The 23,670-nt window shown below is 31.9% G+C and overlaps 1 protein-coding gene and 2 long non-coding RNA genes across 3 annotated transcripts; all 3 read left to right on the top strand.

Moving 5' to 3' along the window:
* Positions 1–1,763: 1,763 nt before the first annotated feature.
* Positions 1,764–3,105, top strand: LOC128206854 (uncharacterized). The gene is made up of 3 exons (XR_008256602.1): positions 1,764–1,910; positions 2,538–2,622; positions 2,950–3,105. It is a non-coding gene; the product is annotated as an uncharacterized LOC128206854 (long non-coding RNA).
* A 3,586-nt stretch (positions 3,106–6,691) lies between these two features.
* LOC128204417 (carbohydrate sulfotransferase 15-like) lies at positions 6,692–21,766 on the top strand. Its single transcript, XM_052905833.1, has 4 exons — positions 6,692–6,731; positions 7,338–7,468; positions 19,625–19,772; positions 21,555–21,766. The coding sequence occupies exons 1-4, from the start codon at positions 6,692–6,694 to the stop codon at positions 21,758–21,760; spliced, it is 525 nt and encodes a 174-aa protein (XP_052761793.1). The 3' UTR covers positions 21,761–21,766.
* LOC128206855 (uncharacterized) lies at positions 11,121–12,459 on the top strand. Its single transcript, XR_008256603.1, has 3 exons — positions 11,121–11,268; positions 11,896–11,980; positions 12,304–12,459. It is a non-coding gene; the product is annotated as an uncharacterized LOC128206855 (long non-coding RNA).
* Positions 21,767–23,670: the final 1,904 nt, after the last annotated feature.

Here is a 23,670-nt window from a genome sequence, read left to right on the forward strand (position 1 = left end):
TGGATCCAGTTTTTTTTATTAACTTTTGTATGTATTATTACATCAGTAAATATTATACACATAATACTTTTGAACTAGTTACATGTTATTAATATCCATGTATATATATTTTACAAAGAAACATATACAGGTTATGTTAACAATATTTAATGTTGTTGAGGAGAGTGTTAGATAGAGATTAAAGGTAGGTTAATTATAGAAAGAAGGGAGAAAAAGAGAAAGATAGTCCGGTTCCGGGTGAAAACTGAACAAAGATATCGCAGTCAGCTTTGTACGTAGAACTGCTATGTTCATTCATCTATATACTTTTTTAATAATAGAAAGAGGCAGAGGGTATGTTTTGCAAAGAAAAAACTTGAGTTTTAAGTGCTTTTTCCAAGACCAGTCGATTCCATTTTCTATTATGTATGCTTCCGTTTCTTTTCTTTCTTTAACGAATTTAATAAAATATTCGTATTTAAGTTGAAGTTGGTTCACCTTACACTTGTAGATATAGTATTTTGCTGCTAATATAATGAAGTTAGTTATTATTGAATAATCTGTTTTGGGCTCTACACCAAATGATATAATGTTTTATAATTAATTAGTTCTGGGATATTATTTTTACAGATTAGTTTTTTTATAATTGACCAAAAAACTTGAATATGATGGCACTCCCAGAACAAGTGCTTTATTGTTTCGATATTCATGTTACACATATTACAACGGGTAGATTGGACTAACCTACTATTGAAAAGATATGTGTTCGTTGGCACTAATCTATTGATATACTTATATTGAAACGCTCTAAGTTTTGTGTCTATAGTACATTTAATGGGATTTAATTATATCGATTTCCAGTCGAGGTTTTCAAATATATTATTCCATTTATTTTGAGGTTTATTTATCACTCCTTTAATAGTTTGTTTCATATAATGTTCATATACATATTTTTTTATTTTTTTTATTCTTAGTATTTTGTCAATCAAATTGACTTTTGGGCTCATGTTCGTACAATTGCTTTTTAACGTACGTTACCATTTATCTGGTATGCTTGAAATAAGTGAATGATATTTTAGAAAATCTGTGTTCGGTATATTATACTTTATTCTAAATTCTTCAAATGTGTAAAATTGTTTTGTCGTGTTATTAAATAAATGGTGTATGTAAATGACACCATGTGTATACCATTCTTTGTAAAAGAATAGGTGTTTACATGTGTTGATATATTCATTATACCAAATTATTTGTGTTGAAATATGTTCTATTTCCTCAGTAAAATTTATTCTTGTCCAACTTGTAAGTACATCTTTTAGAAATGTATTCTGTATATCAGGTAGGATATACTTCGGTGAACAATTTCCCTCAAGTAAAATTTTACCACCAAGTATATTTATTTCCTTTAGATATGGTACTTTCCAACTACCATTGTTGGAATCGTCAAGTATTCTTTTAATCCAGCTTGTTTTTATTGTTGATATGAACATATTAAATTCGATCATGTTTAATCCACCATTTTTATAATCCTGTATTATAATGTTTCTTGCCATCTTTTCTGGCTTTCCATCCCATAAAAAGCTGTAAAGGTGTTTTACAATGTCTTTATTAATTTGTTCTGCAGCCAATTGTATAAACAGATTTACCCAGGGTAATATTTTACCGGCGGTAATTTTCCTGGTAAATTGGCGGTAATCTATTGTATAAAACAAAATTAAGATTTTACCAAGCTATTTACCGCGGTAATATTTACCCTCCTCCAAGAGGTGGGTAAATTGATTTACCGTCTCAGTTACCAGAATCAAGATGGCCGACCAGACATAAATAAACGCTCGATTCACAACTCATTTTGTCGATTTTAAAGACAAACTGAAACTTCGTGCTTAGAAAACTGTTCCATTACGTCCATATCAATAGAAGACAGGAATACAGAGGTAAGAAATCGCCAATAACTCACTGTGTGAACAAATAAATGCATTATAAATATTCCAACGAACAAATTTCATGTACAAACACAGTGACACAAGAAATCTGAAGTTTAAGAAAGTTATTTACCTTGTTTCGCGTTTAAATAATTCCAAAATCTTTCAAAGCTCAATGCAATGGTTCGAGACCAACACTTGATTGCAGGTCTCGACCTTACTTTGTTGAAATGTATCCCACTTTGCACATATTTTGAGTATTTTGCACATAAATATTTACAATCAAATTGAACCGCCTGTAAACATTGAACAATACTGTAAATGACAGCTATGACGTCATTTTCTATGAAATATACCTCAGTCTATAGTCTATTTCCACAGTTTTCTTTTATATAGAGGCACACAATGGGGTGACTGCTAACCAAATACTGTGAAGTGCCTTGATAATATAAAAGTTTACTGTATATTTGATAAAAACAACAGCTGTGGTATGACAACATACCCAAGTATGATTTTTTGAGTTTGTTAAAATGTATATAAATTATACTGTTACATATACAGTTCTGCGATTAGCACGTTTATGTTCAATTGTACACAACCATTTCATAATTGTGATAATGAATATTATAATCATTTTAGGCTTTTCATCAGCGAAAGCCAGCAGAGCCAGTGTGATGATAGAACATATAACAGGCACATGATTAAAGACACCAAGAGCAGTGAGGTAAAAATAAGGTCGTTTTTTTTTCTTCTGTAAATTATCAGTGTACTGTCATTTGAATGAAAGCAAAATATCATTAACTTGTTTGTTTATTGTGAAAGCCATCATCTCTTACCGACGATCTTGTTAACTTACCTTTCAAATTTATATAAACATTGGCCTCTAGGGAACGCCGTCACCCCCCCCCCCCCCCGCCACCCCCCACCCCCTCATATGCATATTTCCATATCCGCATCCAATATTCATTAATCAGCCATTTAAGATATGAAGCTGATTTTCACAGACAACATATAATTTTAATGATTACAAAATAATTTTACTTATCTTTAGATTGCTACCAGTGGAAGACCAAGGTTATATGACAAATGTGCCGTCAAGAAAACATCACAACATGAACTTCATGGAGCCGCTAGTGAATTGTATGCTGTTTAACATTGCTGATTCTGGTTATTGGTATATACATAAGAATTGACTTTGATTTTGAATTTAAGACCATTTATAGTTAAATGAAAATAGAAAATAAATGTTACACTCCTTGTATATTGACTTTTAATATGTTCCTGTAAAATGAAAATATGGTGACTATATGAGTAAGTACTTCTAACACTTCAATTTGACATCCGCAATGGGACAGCTTAGTTTTTAAATAGTTAAAAAATATTATTAAATAGTGCTGACAATAACTGAAGAGATCATGTAACATTCTATTTTAAACAGAAACAATTATGACATAAATAAGCAGACATATATGTTACAAACAAGATCAAAGAAAAAGATTCAAGATCATTTGGTCAATAATTATTAAAATAACTGATATATTATACAAATGTCGCATGTAGTTTAACAATCTTATGAATTTGCAAAGTGGTTGGATGCAGCATTTAATAAATGGAATTCTTCAAGAAATGACATTTCACATAGGAGATATAGAAAATATCAAGTACATTTATAATATGTGTCTGTATTGACACAAAAAAGAATCAGTGGTGTTTTCTTACATATATTCTTAATTTCAGCAATAATTCAGTTTAAAATATAACAATGGACCCCCAGCTTTAATTAACAAATACATGGAATACTGAAACAATGGTACATATTAGATTAAAGATATGAATTATTGATCACTTTAATGAGAATCAATTCTATGAAACTCAGTGCATCATTTCTATGACAAGTTGAAACTGACTATAAATTCCTTAGGTGTCAGCGTGAGAAAAACGGAAGATGCCATTCAAAGATATTTTTTTGAATTTTGTGTTAGCAAGTATAATTTCTAGTCAGTTAATTTCTGTTTTAAATTATTCAGATATATTGTGTCATTATGACTTGCAAATCATTGCAATAATGTTCGCATTTTTCTGCGGTATTCGTTGACAGTTTTGTATGAAGTAAAGAGTAACACCCCTGAATTCAGAATAAACCTACCCCTTGCAGTGTTGCATACATGTGTTTTATTGATCAGCCACGGGAGTAGCTTATAATACTTTGTACTGTTTTGTTGAATATTTACCAGGTAACTTGTTGGGCCGATTTGATGAACTTTGTCATTAACCTGCCTTTTAGATATTTTTTTTTATACAAATGGAATGTGGACATTCATTTTTTTATAAAAAAGATACCTCCAATCTGACAGCTGTGCGGGAAAATGACGTCACTCTATTGCATTATGGGACATTTTGGTAAAATTTACCCTGGTAAATTTACCGCCTTGGTAATTTCTTTTATACAACGCATTTACCGCCATGGTAATATTACCACGGAATTTACCGGTGGTTTTACTTACCGAGGTAATTATTTACCATTGTTTATACAATTGGCTGCTGGTGGGTTTTCAAGAACCGTTAATGGAAACACAATTTTTGGAACTGCAAACGTTTTAATAACCGTTATTTTACTAATTAATGTTAAACCATGTTTTTTCCATCTATTCAATGTTGAATAAAGTTTTTCAATTTTACATTTGTAGTTTAATACTATACGTTTGTTTCTATCATTTGTAAATACAATGCCTAACGTTGTCGCTTGATCCGATGTCCACTTAAATTGCTTCATTTTGCAAAAAATATCAGTGAAGCGCAGTGAACCAGCCCTCAATACTATAGACTTACTCATATTCAATTTTAAACCTGAGCTATTGCTAAACTCTTTGTGTTAAGAAGGGCGTAACTAGAAGCTTCAGTACCATTAACAAAAAAGTTGCAGCCTCCGCGAATAAAGTGTTTTTGAATTCTTCGTTATCTTTGATTATTCCCTTTATATTTGATTTTTTTCTTATTGCTATGGAAAGCATTTCTATACATATTATAAATAGATAAGGGGATAGGGGACAACCTTGCCTTACACCGCGTTCTATCGTAAATAAATCTGATAAATGACCGTTGTTAGTTTTACAAGCCTGCATATCGTAATAAAATAGTTTTGTCAATTTATTGAAATAGTTACCAAAATTAAAATATTCTAGAGTTTTAAACATGAATTCATGATCAATACTATCAAAGGCTTTTTCAAAGTCTGCAAACAGTAGAAGGTCCGGGTTATTAGTATTATCTAAATGATCTAAAATATCATATATCAGTCGGATATTTTCCCCAATATATCTGCCTTTCATGAAACCTGTTTGAGAATTATGAATTAGACTTTGAATAACCAGTTTCATTCTATTGGCAATATATTTTGTGGCAATTTTGTAATCTATATTTAATAAAGATATAGGACGCCAATTATTTAATGAGGAGGTGTCTTTATCTTTTTTTGGTATTAAATTTATTATTCCTTGCTTTTGTAATTGTGTAAGACTCCCTTTGGTATATGAATAATTTAAGGAATTTAAAAGAAACAACTTAATTTCAATCCAAAATAATTTATAAAACTCTGTCGTTAAACCGTCAGAACCTGGGCTTTTGTTATTATTCATTGCTAATAAAGCTTCAGCACACTCCTATTCTGTTTACTTTCCCTTAAATGACTCTTTTTGTACATTATTTAATTTATTGGTATTGTGCTTAAAGAAGAATTCTTTAGATTCGTCTAGTTGTTTTTTTTTTATAAAGGTTATTATAGAACAGTTTAGTTTCGTTGAGTATATTGTTGGGTTCAGTTATTTCAACGTTGTTTACAGTTAATTTAGTTATGTATTTTTGCACTTTTTTCTTTTTCTCAAGATTAGCGAAATATTTTGAGTTTTTTTCCATGCCTTCTATAAATTCTGACTTAGATCTAATACGATAGCCTTGAGCTTGCTGTTTTGTTATGTCTTCTAGTGATTGTTTTTTGTCCTTTAATATATTCTCTAAATTATTGCTAGGATTATTGGCGAATTGTATTTCTATATTGTTAATTTCTTCTGTTAGTTTTTGTTCTGTCTTGATTCTATCTTTCTTTTTATATGTGCAATATTGAATAGTAACATTTCTAATGGCACCTTTAATATTTTTTCACAAAGTGTTTGGATTTGCATGATTATTAATTTCAGCTGTATCTTTAATGGCCTTTTTAATTTTTGCTCGGTATTCAGCCTCTAATAGAACAGGATGATAAGAAAAGAATAGCAGACTAATCGATTTAAAAAGCTCCGCTCTCTTGTCGAGAATGGAAGCTATCCTTTTTTAAATAAACAAAGTAAGCAAGGATGTTATTTTAATTAGAACACCAAGATTCAATGATAACAAAGGAGGACAGTGTTTTCTGAAATATAAGCGTGATTATGAGTGTAATAGGTGGTCTAGTGGTCTAGGTGTCCGCCGCTAGACAATTGATCATTAGCATAAGCGACAAGGGCACCACGTTCGCTTTGCCCCCTCATTAGAAGAGGATCAGTACTCGTGCCTACCCAGGAAATGGTCTCAGTAATGAGGTTATTGATGAAGTCATTGCTAAAATAATTAAATGTAAACTACTACGCAATGTGTTCTACTGTCGAACCCCGTTGTATCGAACAGGAACTAGAGAGTTCGAGTCAGGCGGGAATACTTACCTTCGGTATAAAAAAGTCGGCCCTTAACATCTAGTTCGAGCCACAGAGTTAATCGAGCCAACGGAGTTCGAACCAGCCGGGTTCGACTGCATAGTTTACATGCCGCTGTCTCTTCAGGCGACTGCAGTGCCTCCACCCTGTGGGACAACGATTATTGGACCTTTCTGCCAGAATACAAGAACCTCACTGAACCTTTATATACCAATGCCGATTATATTCACCATTTTAATCCAGATGCAAAAATTATTGCGATTTTGAGAAATCCTATTGACAGGTATGTTAGATATTTCCATATTAAATAATGAATGTCATGTTTCCAAAATAAATATTATTGTATGATCGACAGTAATCTCTTTTTTTAAAGCTCTCTAAAGAAGCTTCCACAGTCCACAGTTTTGTACTTTTGGCAGCAGATGTATACAGTTGTACCCCGATGGCACGATTTCGCTTGACGCGATCTTCTCGTTAGCTAAAACTGGATGTACAGGTCCGACTTCTTTTAACTGATTTCCGCTTGGCTCGAGCTCCAATAGACTCGAGATATCTTCGCCGGCCGCTGTGAATTCGAGTCAACGGGGTTCGATTGTAGCTTATTTTGTGTCAAAGCATAATAACGAGGTCAGTAGTTGTGTTGCTTCCATTTGAAGTGAACACACACACACACATATATATATATATATATATATATATCACACTGTTGTTCTATTTTTCAGATTGTATTCCGATTATTTATATTTCACGGCAGGCAAGGACAAAGGTCCAGAAAGATTTCATGAAAGAGTGAAGTTTGTCTTAAACACGACCAGATCTTGTCTAAAACGGAATACTCTACGGCATTGCTTGTACAAGCCGCCTGCTATCGTTACTGATTTTGAGGTAATATTAACACGACATAAGTCCCCTAAACCCTTTATTAACATACATGAGCACATACGTAAGTGGTCAAAATAACATGATGCCCTAATATAGTTCAGTATTTCCCCTGTTTTCCAATATATTTATCTCGGTTTATCAGCAGTCAGCCGTTTTTGACTTTAATAAGGTGAAGCGGTTGATATAAACAGAGACTGTCCACTAAGTTGGTAGTTTTTACAAAATAGAAGACTAATACAACTTTTCTTTCATGCTTTTCGAGGAAAACTGGTGATGATTATTCACCTCACCTACGCCTCAAAGTTTGTCAGAAAACTAGCATGGTCTTCACCCTTTTCGAGGAAAACCACCTCTCTTCAAACAACTCAGACGGGTCTCTGACATTGATGGTTAACTCAATACCCATGGATGTATCATGAAACAAACTCTTATACTAAAATAAAATGGGTTATATCCAATGATTATTCGCAATTGTTTGTGCTAACACGATCGACCTTCAAATTTGTATTCAATAAATGGCAGCGTAGAAATTTGGTCACATATTCATGCCCTGTATAAATGTGAAGTGCTTTCGTTATTTTTTTGGAACATAGATGCACTTATAAGTCTTCTTAGATTAATGTTTATTTCATGTTTACATTGAAAAAACGAGTGAATAATATAGTATGAAAAAGGCATCGGATAAATTTTTCTCAACGAACCGGAAATAGAAATTGACAGCTACGTCATAAACTTTAATTTTAAGTCCCACGAGAAGCGGCGAAATATATATATATATATAAAATTCAAAATGGGGTTATTAAGGAAAATAAAATTGAATACTTATTTAACTCCGAAAGTAAGCAAAAAAATAAACAGAAAATTTGTTAATTTCAGTGTAAGATCGTATTCTTCGCCACTCAAGAAAATATGTTTTTCTATGACACTTGTGAAATAAGATACGATCTTACACTGAAATCAACAAATATCCTTCATTTGTTTGTTAGCATATACTAACATCAAATAAGTTTGTAAGAACATACTAACAATCTTAAACCATTATTTAAAGTAATCAGTATGCATTTACCAAAATTACCTCTTTGAATTAACCATTTCTTCTGTTAAAAACATACTGATAGATCCTTAACCATTAATGTTTATCTTGATTGGCAGTGCACCTATTAGCATGTAGTTTGAACGGAATGATACTATGGTAATAAAAAAGCCTTCTCAATGAACAAATTATAATGTTGACCACTAAATTATGAATCTATTTACGGGCGCCCAAAAACTGAGCAGAAGCCATGAAGGGAGATGTTATAAGCGTTTAGTTATCTGGATCAAAAACATTTGCATAGAACTCCAATACCAACGGTATTGGCTTTTAAACAATAATTGGCTGATTGTTTATTTTTTTGTTAAAGGGACTGTACACCAGATTGGCATCGAACATTTTTGTTTCTGTAATGAATCTCAGGACAATTCTTAAATAGAATGTGTTACGCTTTGATATCATAATTGTAAAAAAGTACCAAAATGTAAAAACAAAAATTGTGTCGTAGACCGGGTTCGAACCCGTGTCGCCAAAAAATTGCAGTTGAGCGCTGTATAAACTGAGCTACGAAGGATTACTCTAATCGAGTGGTACATTTAAGCTATATACCTAACTTGGGAATATCACGTGATAACATAGACTAGCCAATCACGCATAAGGAATGAATTCTACTCGGTAGACATACCCAGCAATCTTTTTTAATGGAACAAAACGAAAACACTGCGAAAATTGTTTTTGTAAACTAGGTGGTACTTCAGTTAATAAGTTTCAATGCATTGTACACATCGATACCAAGATTATGTCAGTTTTCGACAATTTTCTTTTTTTTGCTATATCATCATCAAAGTACAGCCCCTTTAATGGATCCAGTTTTTTTTATTAACTTTTGTATGTATTATTACATCAGTAAATATTATACACATAATACTTTTGAACTAGTTACATGTTATTAATATCCATGTATATATATTTTACAAAGAAACATATACAGGTTATGTTAACAATATTTAATGTTGTTGAGGAGAGTGTTAGATAGAGATTAAAGGTAGGTTAATTATAGAAAGAAGGGAGAAAAAGAGAAAGATAGTCCGGTTCCGGGTGAAAACTGAACAAAGATATCGCAGTCAGCTTTGTACGTAGAACTGCTATGTTCATTCATCTATATACTTTTTTAATAATAGAAAGAGGCAGAGGGTATGTTTTGCAAAGAAAAAACTTGAGTTTTAAGTGCTTTTTCCAAGACCAGTCGATTCCATTTTCTATTATGTATGCTTCCGTTTCTTTTCTTTCTTTAACGAATTTAATAAAATATTCGTATTTAAGTTGAAGTTGGTTCACCTTACACTTGTAGATATAGTATTTTGCTGCTAATATAATGAAGTTAGTTATTATTGAATAATCTGTTTTGGGCTCTACACCAAATGATATAATGTTTTATAATTAATTAGTTCTGGGATATTATTTTTACAGATTAGTTTTTTTATAATTGACCAAAAAACTTGAATATGATGGCACTCCCAGAACAAGTGCTTTATTGTTTCGATATTCATGTTACACATATTACAACGGGTAGATTGGACTAACCTACTATTGAAAAGATATGTGTTCGTTGGCACTAATCTATTGATATACTTATATTGAAACGCTCTAAGTTTTGTGTCTATAGTACATTTAATGGGATTTAATTATATCGATTTCCAGTCGAGGTTTTCAAATATATTATTCCATTTATTTTGAGGTTTATTTATCACTCCTTTAATAGTTTGTTTCATATAATGTTCATATACATATTTTTTTATTTTTTTATTCTTAGTATTTTGTCAATCAAATTGACTTTTGGGCTCATGTTCGTACAATTGCTTTTTAACGTACGTTACCATTTATCTGGTATGCTTGAAATAAGTGAATGATATTTTAGAAAATCTGTGTTCGGTATATTATACTTTATTCTAAATTCTTCAAATGTGTAAAATTGTTTTGTCGTGTTATTAAATAAATGGTGTATGTAAATGACACCATGTGTATACCATTCTTTGTAAAAGAATAGGTGTTTACATGTGTTGATATATTCATTATACCAAATTATTTGTGTTGAAATATGTTCTATTTCCTCAGTAAAATTTATTCTTGTCCAACTTGTAAGTACATCTTTTAGAAATGTATTCTGTATATCAGGTAGGATATACTTCGGTGAACAATTTCCCTCAAGTAAAATTTTACCACCAAGTATATTTATTTCCTTTAGATATGGTACTTTCCAACTACCATTGTTGGAATCGTCAAGTATTCTTTTAATCCAGCTTGTTTTTATTGTTGATATGAACATATTAAATTCGATCATGTTTAATCCACCATTTTTATAATCCTGTATTATAATGTTTCTTGCCATCTTTTCTGGCTTTCCATCCCATAAAAAGCTGTAAAGGTGTTTTACAATGTCTTTATTAATTTGTTCTGCAGCCAATTGTATAAACAGATTTACCCAGGGTAATATTTTACCGGCGGTAATTTTCCTGGTAAATTGGCGGTAATCTATTGTATAAAACAAAATTAAGATTTTACCAAGCTATTTACCGCGGTAATATTTACCCTCCTCCAAGAGGTGGGTAAATTGATTTACCGTCTCAGTTACCAGAATCAAGATGGCCGACCAGACATAAATAAACGCTCGATTCACAACTCATTTTGTCGATTTTAAAGACAAACTGAAACTTCGTGCTTAGAAAACTGTTCCATTACGTCCATATCAATAGAAGACAGGAATACAGAGGTAAGAAATCGCCAATAACTCACTGTGTGAACAAATAAATGCATTATAAATATTCCAACGAACAAATTTCATGTACAAACACAGTGACACAAGAAATCTGAAGTTTAAGAAAGTTATTTACCTTGTTTCGCGTTTAAATAATTCCAAAATCTTTCAAAGCTCAATGCAATGGTTCGAGACCAACACTTGATTGCAGGTCTCGACCTTACTTTGTTGAAATGTATCCCACTTTGCACATATTTTGAGTATTTTGCACATAAATATTTACAATCAAATTGAACCGCCTGTAAACATTGAACAATACTGTAAATGACAGCTATGACGTCATTTTCTATGAAATATACCTCAGTCTATAGTCTATTTCCACAGTTTTCTTTTATATAGAGGCACACAATGGGGTGACTGCTAACCAAATACTGTGAAGTGCCTTGATAATATAAAAGTTTACTGTATATTTGATAAAAACAACAGCTGTGGTATGACAACATACCCAAGTATGATTTTTTGAGTTTGTTAAAATGTATATAAATTATACTGTTACATATACAGTTCTGCGATTAGCACGTTTATGTTCAATTGTACACAACCATTTCATAATTGTGATAATGAATATTATAATCATTTTAGGCTTTTCATCAGCGAAAGCCAGCAGAGCCAGTGTGATGATAGAACATATAACAGGCACATGATTAAAGACACCAAGAGCAGTGAGGTAAAAATAAGGTCGTTTTTTTTTCTTCTGTAAATTATCAGTGTACTGTCATTTGAATGAAAGCAAAATATCATTAACTTGTTTGTTTATTGTGAAAGCCATCATCTCTTACCGACGATCTTGTTAACTTACCTTTCAAATTTATATAAACATTGGCCTCTAGGGAACGCCGTCACCCCCCCCCCCGCCACCCCCCACCCCCTCATATGCATATTTCCATATCCGCATCCAATATTCATTAATCAGCCATTTAAGATATGAAGCTGATTTTCACAGACAACATATAATTTTAATGATTACAAAATAATTTTACTTATCTTTAGATTGCTACCAGTGGAAGACCAAGGTTATATGACAAATGTGCCGTCAAGAAAACATCACAACATGAACTTCATGGAGCCGCTAGTGAATTGTATGCTGTTTAACATTGCTGATTCTGGTTATTGGTATATACATAAGAATTGACTTTGATTTTGAATTTAAGACCATTTATAGTTAAATGAAAATAGAAAATAAATGTTACACTCCTTGTATATTGACTTTTAATATGTTCCTGTAAAATGAAAATATGGTGACTATATGAGTAAGTACTTCTAACACTTCAATTTGACATCCGCAATGGGACAGCTTAGTTTTTAAATAGTTAAAAAATATTATTAAATAGTGCTGACAATAACTGAAGAGATCATGTAACATTCTATTTTAAACAGAAACAATTATGACATAAATAAGCAGACATATATGTTACAAACAAGATCAAAGAAAAAGATTCAAGATCATTTGGTCAATAATTATTAAAATAACTGATATATTATACAAATGTCGCATGTAGTTTAACAATCTTATGAATTTGCAAAGTGGTTGGATGCAGCATTTAATAAATGGAATTCTTCAAGAAATGACATTTCACATAGGAGATATAGAAAATATCAAGTACATTTATAATATGTGTCTGTATTGACACAAAAAAGAATCAGTGGTGTTTTCTTACATATATTCTTAATTTCAGCAATAATTCAGTTTAAAATATAACAATGGACCCCCAGCTTTAATTAACAAATACATGGAATACTGAAACAATGGTACATATTAGATTAAAGATATGAATTATTGATCACTTTAATGAGAATCAATTCTATGAAACTCAGTGCATCATTTCTATGACAAGTTGAAACTGACTATAAATTCCTTAGGTGTCAGCGTGAGAAAAACGGAAGATGCCATTCAAAGATATTTTTTTGAATTTTGTGTTAGCAAGTATAATTTCTAGTCAGTTAATTTCTGTTTTAAATTATTCAGATATATTGTGTCATTATGACTTGCAAATCATTGCAATAATGTTCGCATTTTTCTGCGGTATTCGTTGACAGTTTTGTATGAAGTAAAGAGTAACACCCCTGAATTCAGAATAAACCTACCCCTTGCAGTGTTGCATACATGTGTTTTATTGATCAGCCACGGGAGTAGCTTATAATACTTTGTACTGTTTTGTTGAATATTTACCAGGTAACTTGTTGGGCCGATTTGATGAACTTTGTCATTAACCTGCCTTTTAGATATTTTTTTTTATACAAATGGAATGTGGACATTCATTTTTTTATAAAAAAGATACCTCCAATCTGACAGCTGTGCGGGAAAATGACGTCACTCTATTGCATTATGGGACATTTTGGTAAAATTTACCCTGGTAAATTTACCGCCTTGGTAATTTCTTTTATACAACGCATTTACCGCCATGGTAATATTACCACGGAATTTACCGGTGGTTTTACTTACCGAGGTAATTATTTACCATTGTTTATACAATTGGCTGCTGGTGGGTTTTCAAGAACCGTTAATGGAAACACAATTTTTGGAACTGCAAACGTTTTAATAACCGTTATTTTACTAATTAATGTTAAACCATGTTTTTTCCATCTATTCAATGTTGAATAAAGTTTTTCAATTTTACATTTGTAGTTTAATACTATACGTTTGTTTCTATCATTTGTAAATACAATGCCTAACGTTGTCGCTTGATCCGATGTCCACTTAAATTGCTTCATTTTGCAAAAAATATCAGCGAAGCGCAGTGAACCAGCCCTCAATACTATAGACTTACTCATATTCAATTTTAAACCTGAGCTATTGCTAAACTCTTTGTGTTAAGAAGGGCGTAACTAGAAGCTTCAGTACCATTAACAAAAAAGTTGCAGCCTCCGCGAATAAAGTGTTTTTGAATTCTTCGTTATCTTTGATTATTCCCTTTATATTTGATTTTTTTCTTATTGCTATGGAAAGCATTTCTATACATATTATAAATAGATAAGGGGATAGGGGACAACCTTGCCTTACACCGCGTTCTATCGTAAATAAATCTGATAAATGACCGTTGTTAGTTTTACAAGCCTGCATATCGTAATAAAATAGTTTTGTCAATTTATTGAAATAGTTACCAAAATTAAAATATTCTAGAGTTTTAAACATGAATTCATGATCAATACTATCAAAGGCTTTTTCAAAGTCTGCAAACAGTAGAAGGTCCGGGTTATTAGTATTATCTAAATGATCTAAAATATCATATATCAGTCGGATATTTTCCCCAATATATCTGCCTTTCATGAAACCTGTTTGAGAATTATGAATTAGACTTTGAATAACCAGTTTCATTCTATTGGCAATATATTTTGTGGCAATTTTGTAATCTATATTTAATAAAGATATAGGACGCCAATTATTTAATGAGGAGGTGTCTTTATCTTTTTTTGGTATTAAATTTATTATTCCTTGCTTTTGTAATTGTGTAAGACTCCCTTTGGTATATGAATAATTTAAGGAATTTAAAAGAAACAACTTAATTTCAATCCAAAATAATTTATAAAACTCTGTCGTTAAACCGTCAGAACCTGGGCTTTTGTTATTATTCATTGCTAATAAAGCTTCAGCACACTCCTATTCTGTTTACTTTCCCTTAAATGACTCTTTTTGTACATTATTTAATTTATTGGTATTGTGCTTAAAGAAGAATTCTTTAGATTCGTCTAGTTGTTTTTTTTTTATAAAGGTTATTATAGAACAGTTTAGTTTCGTTGAGTATATTGTTGGGTTCAGTTATTTCAACGTTGTTTACAGTTAATTTAGTTATGTATTTTTGCACTTTTTTCTTTTTCTCAAGATTAGCGAAATATTTTGAGTTTTTTTCCATGCCTTCTATAAATTCTGACTTAGATCTAATACGATAGCCTTGAGCTTGCTGTTTTGTTATGTCTTCTAGTGATTGTTTTTTGTCCTTTAATATATTCTCTAAATTATTGCTAGGATTATTGGCGAATTGTATTTCTATATTGTTAATTTCTTCTGTTAGTTTTTGTTCTGTCTTGATTCTATCTTTCTTTTTATATGTGCAATATTGAATAGTAACATTTCTAATGGCACCTTTAATATTTTTTCACAAAGTGTTTGGATTTGCATGATTATTAATTTCAGCTGTATCTTTAATGGCCTTTTTAATTTTTGCTCGGTATTCAGCCTCTAATAGAACAGAATTGTTAAGTTTGAAATTTCCCGGACCTCGTTGATGTTTAGACAGAACTATCTTTATAGTTACGATTGAATGATCCGATCTTATGCCAGTGGATATTTTACACTCCGATATATTATTCGATATATTGGTCAAAACCAGAAAGTAATCAAGTCTGCAAAAAATTGGGGGTTTATTATTTGAGTGCCACGTAAATTGTTTTTTATTTGGATGTTTAATCCTTCATATATCTACTAAATTATAGCTTTGAATACAACTATTTAATTTGTACCTTCATTTTTTATGAGTATTTTTCTGTCCGTTTCGCTTATCATATTCTTCATTTAGTACTATATTAAAATCACCACCGACAATTATTGTTTTTTCATCATTTTCCGCGATAAATTGTTCTAAAATATTAAAAAAAACTCCCCATCATCTGTATTTGGGCCATATATATTTATCAGCATAATATTTCTTTCTTCTATTTCAATATTTACACATTGTAGTCGACCCTTTATGATCTCTTTATGTTCTATAATTTTAAAGCTATTATTCTTCTTTAACAATATACAAGTACCTGCACTATTTCAGCTGTTACCATTAAAATATGCATCAGATCCCCATTCCAGTTTCCATTTGTTATAGTCCGACGTTTTACAGTGTACTTCTTGAAGAAAGAATATATCATGGTTATTGTTTCGGAGCCAATTAAATATTTTATTACGTTTTTTGTTTTCCCCTAACCCCTTTACATTAAAAGTACAAATTGATATGGGCATTTATAGCACAATTTTTATAAAAAGTACTTAGACTATGAAATCCACTAATCTGTTCATCAACCTTGATATAATAATGAGATACACTTTGCAACTCTTCTAGAACACATGTACACAACAAATCAATATGTAACAAAGCTGGTGCCATATTCGACTGTGATAAGAAATAGACTTATTAAGAAAAGAAGAAATATTCGACTGTGATAAGAAAATAGACTACTTAAGAAAAGAAGAAAACATACGCTTTTTGAGCGAAACCTATAAATTGGATTTGTGGTTGCATTACGCATGTTTCCACGCTACAGTTTCCCAAAACAAGTAGTGTTAAATACTATAATGATACTATACATAGAAAAATATGCCAAACAGATTCATATGTGTAGAAGTATTGTGTTGAGGAAGTGTTCACTGCAAATGACATTCCGTAATACAGTTGTATTTTTTAACATTTTGATTCAAGTATTTAGTCATCCTATAAAGTGGGTTAGAATCTAATAATAATAGTAACATCAAATCGTCATACATTGGTTTTAAGGTACTGTCTACATTATGCAAAAATAACACCTAATTATTCATTAAAAGAAGTGAAAAAACAACAACGACATAGTCTGAACATTTTAAACTTGTCAACATTTTGCATCATGACTCAAAGTAAATTTCTATAGCTGTATAGTTTCTACAGTAACTTATCTAGATATAATAATCCAGCTAATACATTTCTTACTCTTGCAATTGTTAAGTTTTCACATAGGTGAGTTATAATTCTGTGTGGTTATTTTATGCTTCTAACTTATAAGGAGTTTTTTTAAATACATGGATCTAGATCGAAAACGAAACATTTAGAACCATAGTATATAATGTAAACAATATAGTGACATAATATACAAGCAGCAGCATTTGCAGGCTTTAAGCAGTAAGAGTACATCTAAACACAAAGAAAACGAAACGGTTTAGATGTTCTATCGTTTAGATATACCATTTCAATTAAGTAACATATGTGACCACACTGTTATGATATATGATTGTTTAAGAATATCTTTATAGTCACAGTGTGCTATAGTGTTAGAAATCTTAAAGTGAGGTTATACACAAAGTTTGTACAATATAATAGCTAAGAGTAAATTATATCCATTATATTCGTAAGTCTTTACTATATGTTGACAAAATGGTTATCGTAAGATAACAAACAACATAAATAGCATTATCTTCTAACTTATTACTTTAACTACAAATGCGGTCTTACAAGTATTGTATAATATATGCTTTGTAGTAACTCAGCAATTATATCATTTTATACAATTTTAGCAAAATAAAAATATATATATTTTTTAATAATACACAGTAAGTAGTCATATTTTTATTGTTATTAGTAATTAGAAATTCATTGTTAAGTGGTATTGATTAAAAAATTAGATGACAAACGTTTTTTGTATATATTAATACATTTTACAAAAGTGAGAAACCAAATAAACAGACCAAGGACATGAATAAGTGTGCAAAAGAGCTTTAATATGGGAATTCTTTATAATATTCATAATATGTTGCTTTGGTACATATATCCCAATATTATTATTTTATAAAGCGACATATGGTATTAACATAACAAGTTAATGCCTGTATATACAGTAAGGCTTAATTCAGTTCTATAAAATAGTACGTATGCAAAATTACACTTGTAAAGAAGTTTATCCGTCTGCTTTATTCTAAGTCTATAATGAAAGTTAGTCGCCTATTCTGCCAGCTACGTCTCCTGTGCCTGCTTCTTCTGGATTTGGCCATGCAAGGTTTAACCATGTCTGAAAATCAGCATATTTTAATTGTATGGCTCGTTCTTTATCACAGAATTTTGCAAAAATGCGGCCTTCGAATGACCAGCATTTTTCAACTTTACTCTTGTCTTTAATGCGCAAGGAAGATAGTACATGATTGTTCAATTTGGTCAAATCTTCGTTTATAAATACATGCTTGCGCGAGTTTTTGAGTAGTTTTGCCCTCCTCATTACTAGACTTTTAACCTCCCTGCACACGAATTTGACAATTATGGGGCGGTTTTTCTTCTCATTGTATTTTCCTAGTCGATGCGCCACATCAATTTCGCCCATTGCAATATCTATGTCTATGCTTGTTATAAATAATTCTAGAACTTGTTGTGCTGTTTCATGTGAGGTCTGGCCGTTGGAGTCCTTGATATCGCCCGTTATGCATATATTATTACGTCGGCTGTATTGTTCAAGGTCATTGACCTCCTCAATTAGCTTTTCGTTTTGTTTATAAAGTTCTGTTTTAATAATTTCTGATTGCTTTTTAATTTCATCATTTTTCTGTTTTTGTTTGTCAAGCTCCTTCGTTAGGCTATTGTTTTTTTACTATTGTTTCATGTAGCTCACTTTCTAAGATCTCAACCCTGTGTACCACAGATTTTAGCAAAGTGTCCTTTATTTCATCTAAGGTATCCATTATTGATTATGTTTTGAATGAAGGAGCGGTCATTTTTTGTGAGCATGTTGTTCAATTTTTGGTTTATGTCATCTTATTTATTTTCTTTTTGTATGTATGAAGTACATGCGTCTGTTTCTTCCTCGCCTATGATTTTTGTTTTTTTTCTTGGTTTGTTTGTCTTTCTTATTTGCACTACCTGCATTTTCATTGTTTTTTACCAGAGTATCAACTTCCGCCATTTCAACCTCGGATAATTCACTTCCCGTGGATGATCTTATTCGTTTTTTGTCAGTTTTCTTTGTTGAATGCATAGTGTAAGCTTTTAATAATGTGTTTCATTATTTGTGAATTTATGTATTAACGCCTGAAGAATAACGCGTGCACTCATCCGTGGACAATTATATCGAGTCAATAACTGGTGTGGAGGTCACTAATCGGCAACCAATTTATTTAAGGCTATCAGCGTGTTCAGTAGAGCGGAACGAAAAATCGTCCGTGGTTCTCTTTATAATTTCTCTTTGAGAACAAAGAAAAACGGTTGATCCGCATTTAAAAAAAAATGTCTTGAATTTCAACCCGTTTTATTACCACACACTAAGCGCACATTATTAAATGCCTCCTTACACTTTCATATGATACGGTTTCGCTCCAAAAGCGTAATTTCCAAGTAGTTTACATTTGGTAAAAAAGTTGTCGTGTTTACATTTTCACACCGGAACCGGATGCCAGTTGTGATCTGTATTTTTTTCTGAAATATTTAGACGACTGTTTCAGCTTTACTTGTTAAATACATATATATGAGCCCATCATAAAACAGTTCAACTTTTAAGACACCCACGATGCTGTTTACAGCGACTTTGACAAAGTTCTGAGGAATCGGCCAACTGTATTTTCTCCCGATCATTCCTATTGCGTTATTTGTTTCAGGTCCGGTTGCGTATTGGTGTTTACCATCTGCATTTAAAAGAGTATTTTCGCGTTTTTCCAAAACAACAGATCCTTGTTATAAAAACGGAGGACTATTCCAAGCATACACCGGAACATTTGGATCAAATATTCGACTTTTTAAACGTTGGTACGTTGGTAAGCGTTTGAATTATTTGATTGTTTTGTGAACTTCAATTGTATTATTGGTTATCAACTATGAAACACTTAAATGTTGAAATATACTTGTTATTACAGCTCGAATAAACACATTAACCGCTGGACCAATGAGACAAAATCAAACAGTTTACACGTAACATTTTAAACTGTAGGGTGAAATTGTGGTGTCGGTGAAGTGCTCTAAAAGAATGATATTGTGTTGGTGCATTGCTATTTAAGGATGACATCGTGTGAGTGTATTGTTCTTAAAGGAAGGAAATATGTGGGTGTATTGTTCTTTAAGGATGACATCGTGTGAGTGTATTGTTCTTAAAGGATGGCTTTATGTGAGTGTATTGTTATTTAAGGATGACATCGTGTGAGTGTATTGTTCTTTAAGGAAGGAAATATGTGGGTGTATTGTTCTTTATGGATGGCATTGTGGTAGTGTATTGCTGTATAAGGATGGCAATGTATGAGTTTATCTTTATTTCAGAATGTCAATGTGTGGGTGTATTGTTCTTTAAGGATGACGGTGTGTGGGTGTATTGTTCATTAAGGATGACGGTGTGTGGGTGTATTTTTCTTTAAGAATGACGGTGTGTGGGTGTATTTTCTTTAAGGATGACGGTGTGTGGGTGTATTGTTCTTTAAGGATGACGGTGTGTGGGTGTATTTATTTAAAGATAAAGGTGTGTGGGTGTATTGTTCTTTAAGGATGACGATATGTGGATGTATTGTTCTTTAAGGATGACGATGTATGGATGTATTGTTTTTTAAGGATGACGTTGTGTGTGTGTATTGTTCTTTAAGGATGACGGTGTGTGGGTGTATTGTTCTTTAAGGATGACGATGTGTGGATGTTTTGTTCTTAAAGGATGGAGTATATTGTTGTTAAAGGACGACACAATGCGAGTATTTTGTTATTTAACATTGTCAAAATGCGGGTATATTGTTGTTAAATTATGTCTTATCGCGCGTATATTGTTGTTTAAGGATTGCATAATGCGAGTTTATAGTTCTTTTATAATGTCATATCGCGCATATATTGTTGTTTAAGGATGGCATATTGCGAGTATATTGTTCTTTAATAATGTCATATCGCGCCTATATCGTTGTTTGAGGATGACATTATGCGAGTATATTGTTGCTTAAGGATCACATAAAGGAAGTAAATTGTTAAAGGATAACATATTGCGAGTTAATTGTTAAAGGATGACATATTGCGAGTATATTGTTAAAGGATGACATCTTGCGAGTATATTGTTAAAGGATGACATATTGCGAGTATATTGTTAAAGGATGACATATTGCGAATATATTGTTAAAGGATGACATCTTGCGAGTATATTGTTAAAGGATGAAATATTGCGAGTATATTGTTAAAGGATGACATATTGCGAGTATATTGTTAAAGGATGACATATTGCGAGTATATTGTTAAAGGATGACATATTGCGAATATTTTGTTAAAGGATGATATATTGCGAGTATATTGTTAAAGGATGACATATTGCGAATATATTGTTAAAGGATGACATCTTGCGAGTATATTGTTAAAGGATGACATATTGCGAGTATATTGTTAAAGGATGACATATTGCGAGTATATTGTTAAAGGATGACATATTGCGAGTATATTGTTAAAGGATGACATATTGCGAATATTTTGTTAAAGGATGACATATTGCGAGTATTTTGTTAAAGGATGACATATTGCGAGTATATTCTTGAAGGGTGACATAATACGAGTAATTTGTTGTTTTATTTTCAGCTCGTCTTCCTATTGAAGATCTGCAGGAAATCTCAAATGAAACCAAAAAGAACACTCGGAAAAAAGGTGATATCAAGATTGGAGACATGTTTCCCGAAACGAGAAAACTATTGCGGGAATTTCACAAAAGCCACAATAACAAACTCGGGCGGCTGCTGGGCCAACACTTTAATTACAATAAAGATGAACAAGATTTGGTCACGTAGAATGGTTAAAAACACGCGCTTATTGTGTATTAACGTATTTTACATTGTTATTTATTTTAAAGGATTGGTTTATTTTATTATCATAATATATTCAACATAAGTTGTTGTTTTTTACTTGTGTAGGCCAATGACAATTGAGGACTTTTTCGGAGTTGTATTGTTTATGTTTTTTTCGTAGATCGATTCTGACAAAATGCATAAACTATAGATTCTTGCTAGTGCTAGTAACGAAAGGTACATATACTTGGTGTTTGAATTTTTGTGTAGGTTAATGGCAATTAAGGATTCATACCTGCTACGTAGATCGATTCACAAAACTACACCAACAGCCAAATTTTGACAGGACATAGAGTTCTTTGGCGCCAAACCTTAACTCAAACCTTGTTTCCATAAGAAAAATATTTTAACTTTCAGGCGTTTTGGCGACTAAAACATCACTATATATAAGTTTATTAAGTAATTTATTATTATTTAATATTATTTAAAACCATTCACTGCATATACGAGCCTTCTGTTCGATGGCATTTTGGTAATCCTTATAGTGTTCAATTAAACAATGACAGAGGCTAAGCAAGTTTTAAGCAGATTTTGCTCACGGAATTTAAGATTTCATGCAAAAAATGTGAATCCGTATCTAATCAAATCACCACATTCAGGACAAGGGTTTGCATTAAGTCTGTCAAACATAGATAACATTTGTGGACTTTACCGGTTCACTGGGGTGAGGGTGGGTGAGGGTGGGCGTGGTTACACTTGACTGGTGCATTATTGTTTTTGTAGAAAACCTGATTTATTGTACAAGCATTATACAGAAATCTTTTTCCCTATGACTTTTTGTAATTATGTAACACGGCTGTTTGTCCCATTTCTTATGTATGATTATTACTTTTATTTATTTATTTTGCATCATAATGTATCTCTGTGTCTCTCAGTCTCTTCGTTTTGGAAGAAAATGATTTAAAGAAAATTCTTTTTAAGTGTGTAAAACTTATGAAAGTATACACAAGGGCAGTAATTTTATTTGGGTAAATATTATGTGTCGGAGATTTTCCAGATTTGGGATGAACCTAGGTTCTTTGAGTGTGTCGGTAAGCCTAGTAAGAACGTGCACTGTTTGCTTGAGATATTTTATAAAAAAATAAATAGAAAACAGTGGTAATACTCAACGAATTGAGGACGTTTTCCACTCAAAACAATGAACCAGGAAGCATGGACGCACCTGACATTACTGCCCTTGTACAATATCCATAACATTTACCCCTCGAAAGAGAGTAACAAGAAATCTGTTATATCTGATGTAACGACTCATATAAGTATTTGTTAAATAAAAAAATTGAACTAGAGCGCAATGTCTTACTGGTAATTACGTTCATAAAAATTGCTAGAGTGGCATGTCTTACTGGAAATATTGTTCAAAAACATTAATAGAGCGGTGATTCTAACTTGACGCTATGTTCATACACACTACTAGAGCGGTATGTCTCACAGGACACTACGTTCATTTACACTACATGGACGATATGTCTCACTGGAAATGTCACACTCGACACTATAACGCTTATGAACATTACAAGAGCGAAATGTCATGAACATCACAAGAGCGGTTTGCCTCATTGGCTATTACGTTCATTGCTTAAGCTGTATGTCTACTATAGCGTTATATCTTATTAGACATTACGTTCATAACAATTATACGAGCGTTTTGTCTCCTTTAACACTTTTTCATAAGCACTCCTGGAACGTATACCCATACAAAACATCTACATCTACATATTAGAGCGCTACGTTATACTGAACACGTTCATAAACATTACTAGAGTGTTACGTTATAATGAACACGTGCATAAACATCACTAGAGCGCTACGTTATAATGAACACGTTCATAAACATCACTATAGAGGTACGTTAT

The sequence above is a fragment of the Mya arenaria genome, chromosome 10, assembly GCF_026914265.1.
Source record: "Mya arenaria isolate MELC-2E11 chromosome 10, ASM2691426v1".
Lineage (NCBI taxonomy): Eukaryota > Metazoa > Mollusca > Bivalvia > Myida > Myidae > Mya > Mya arenaria.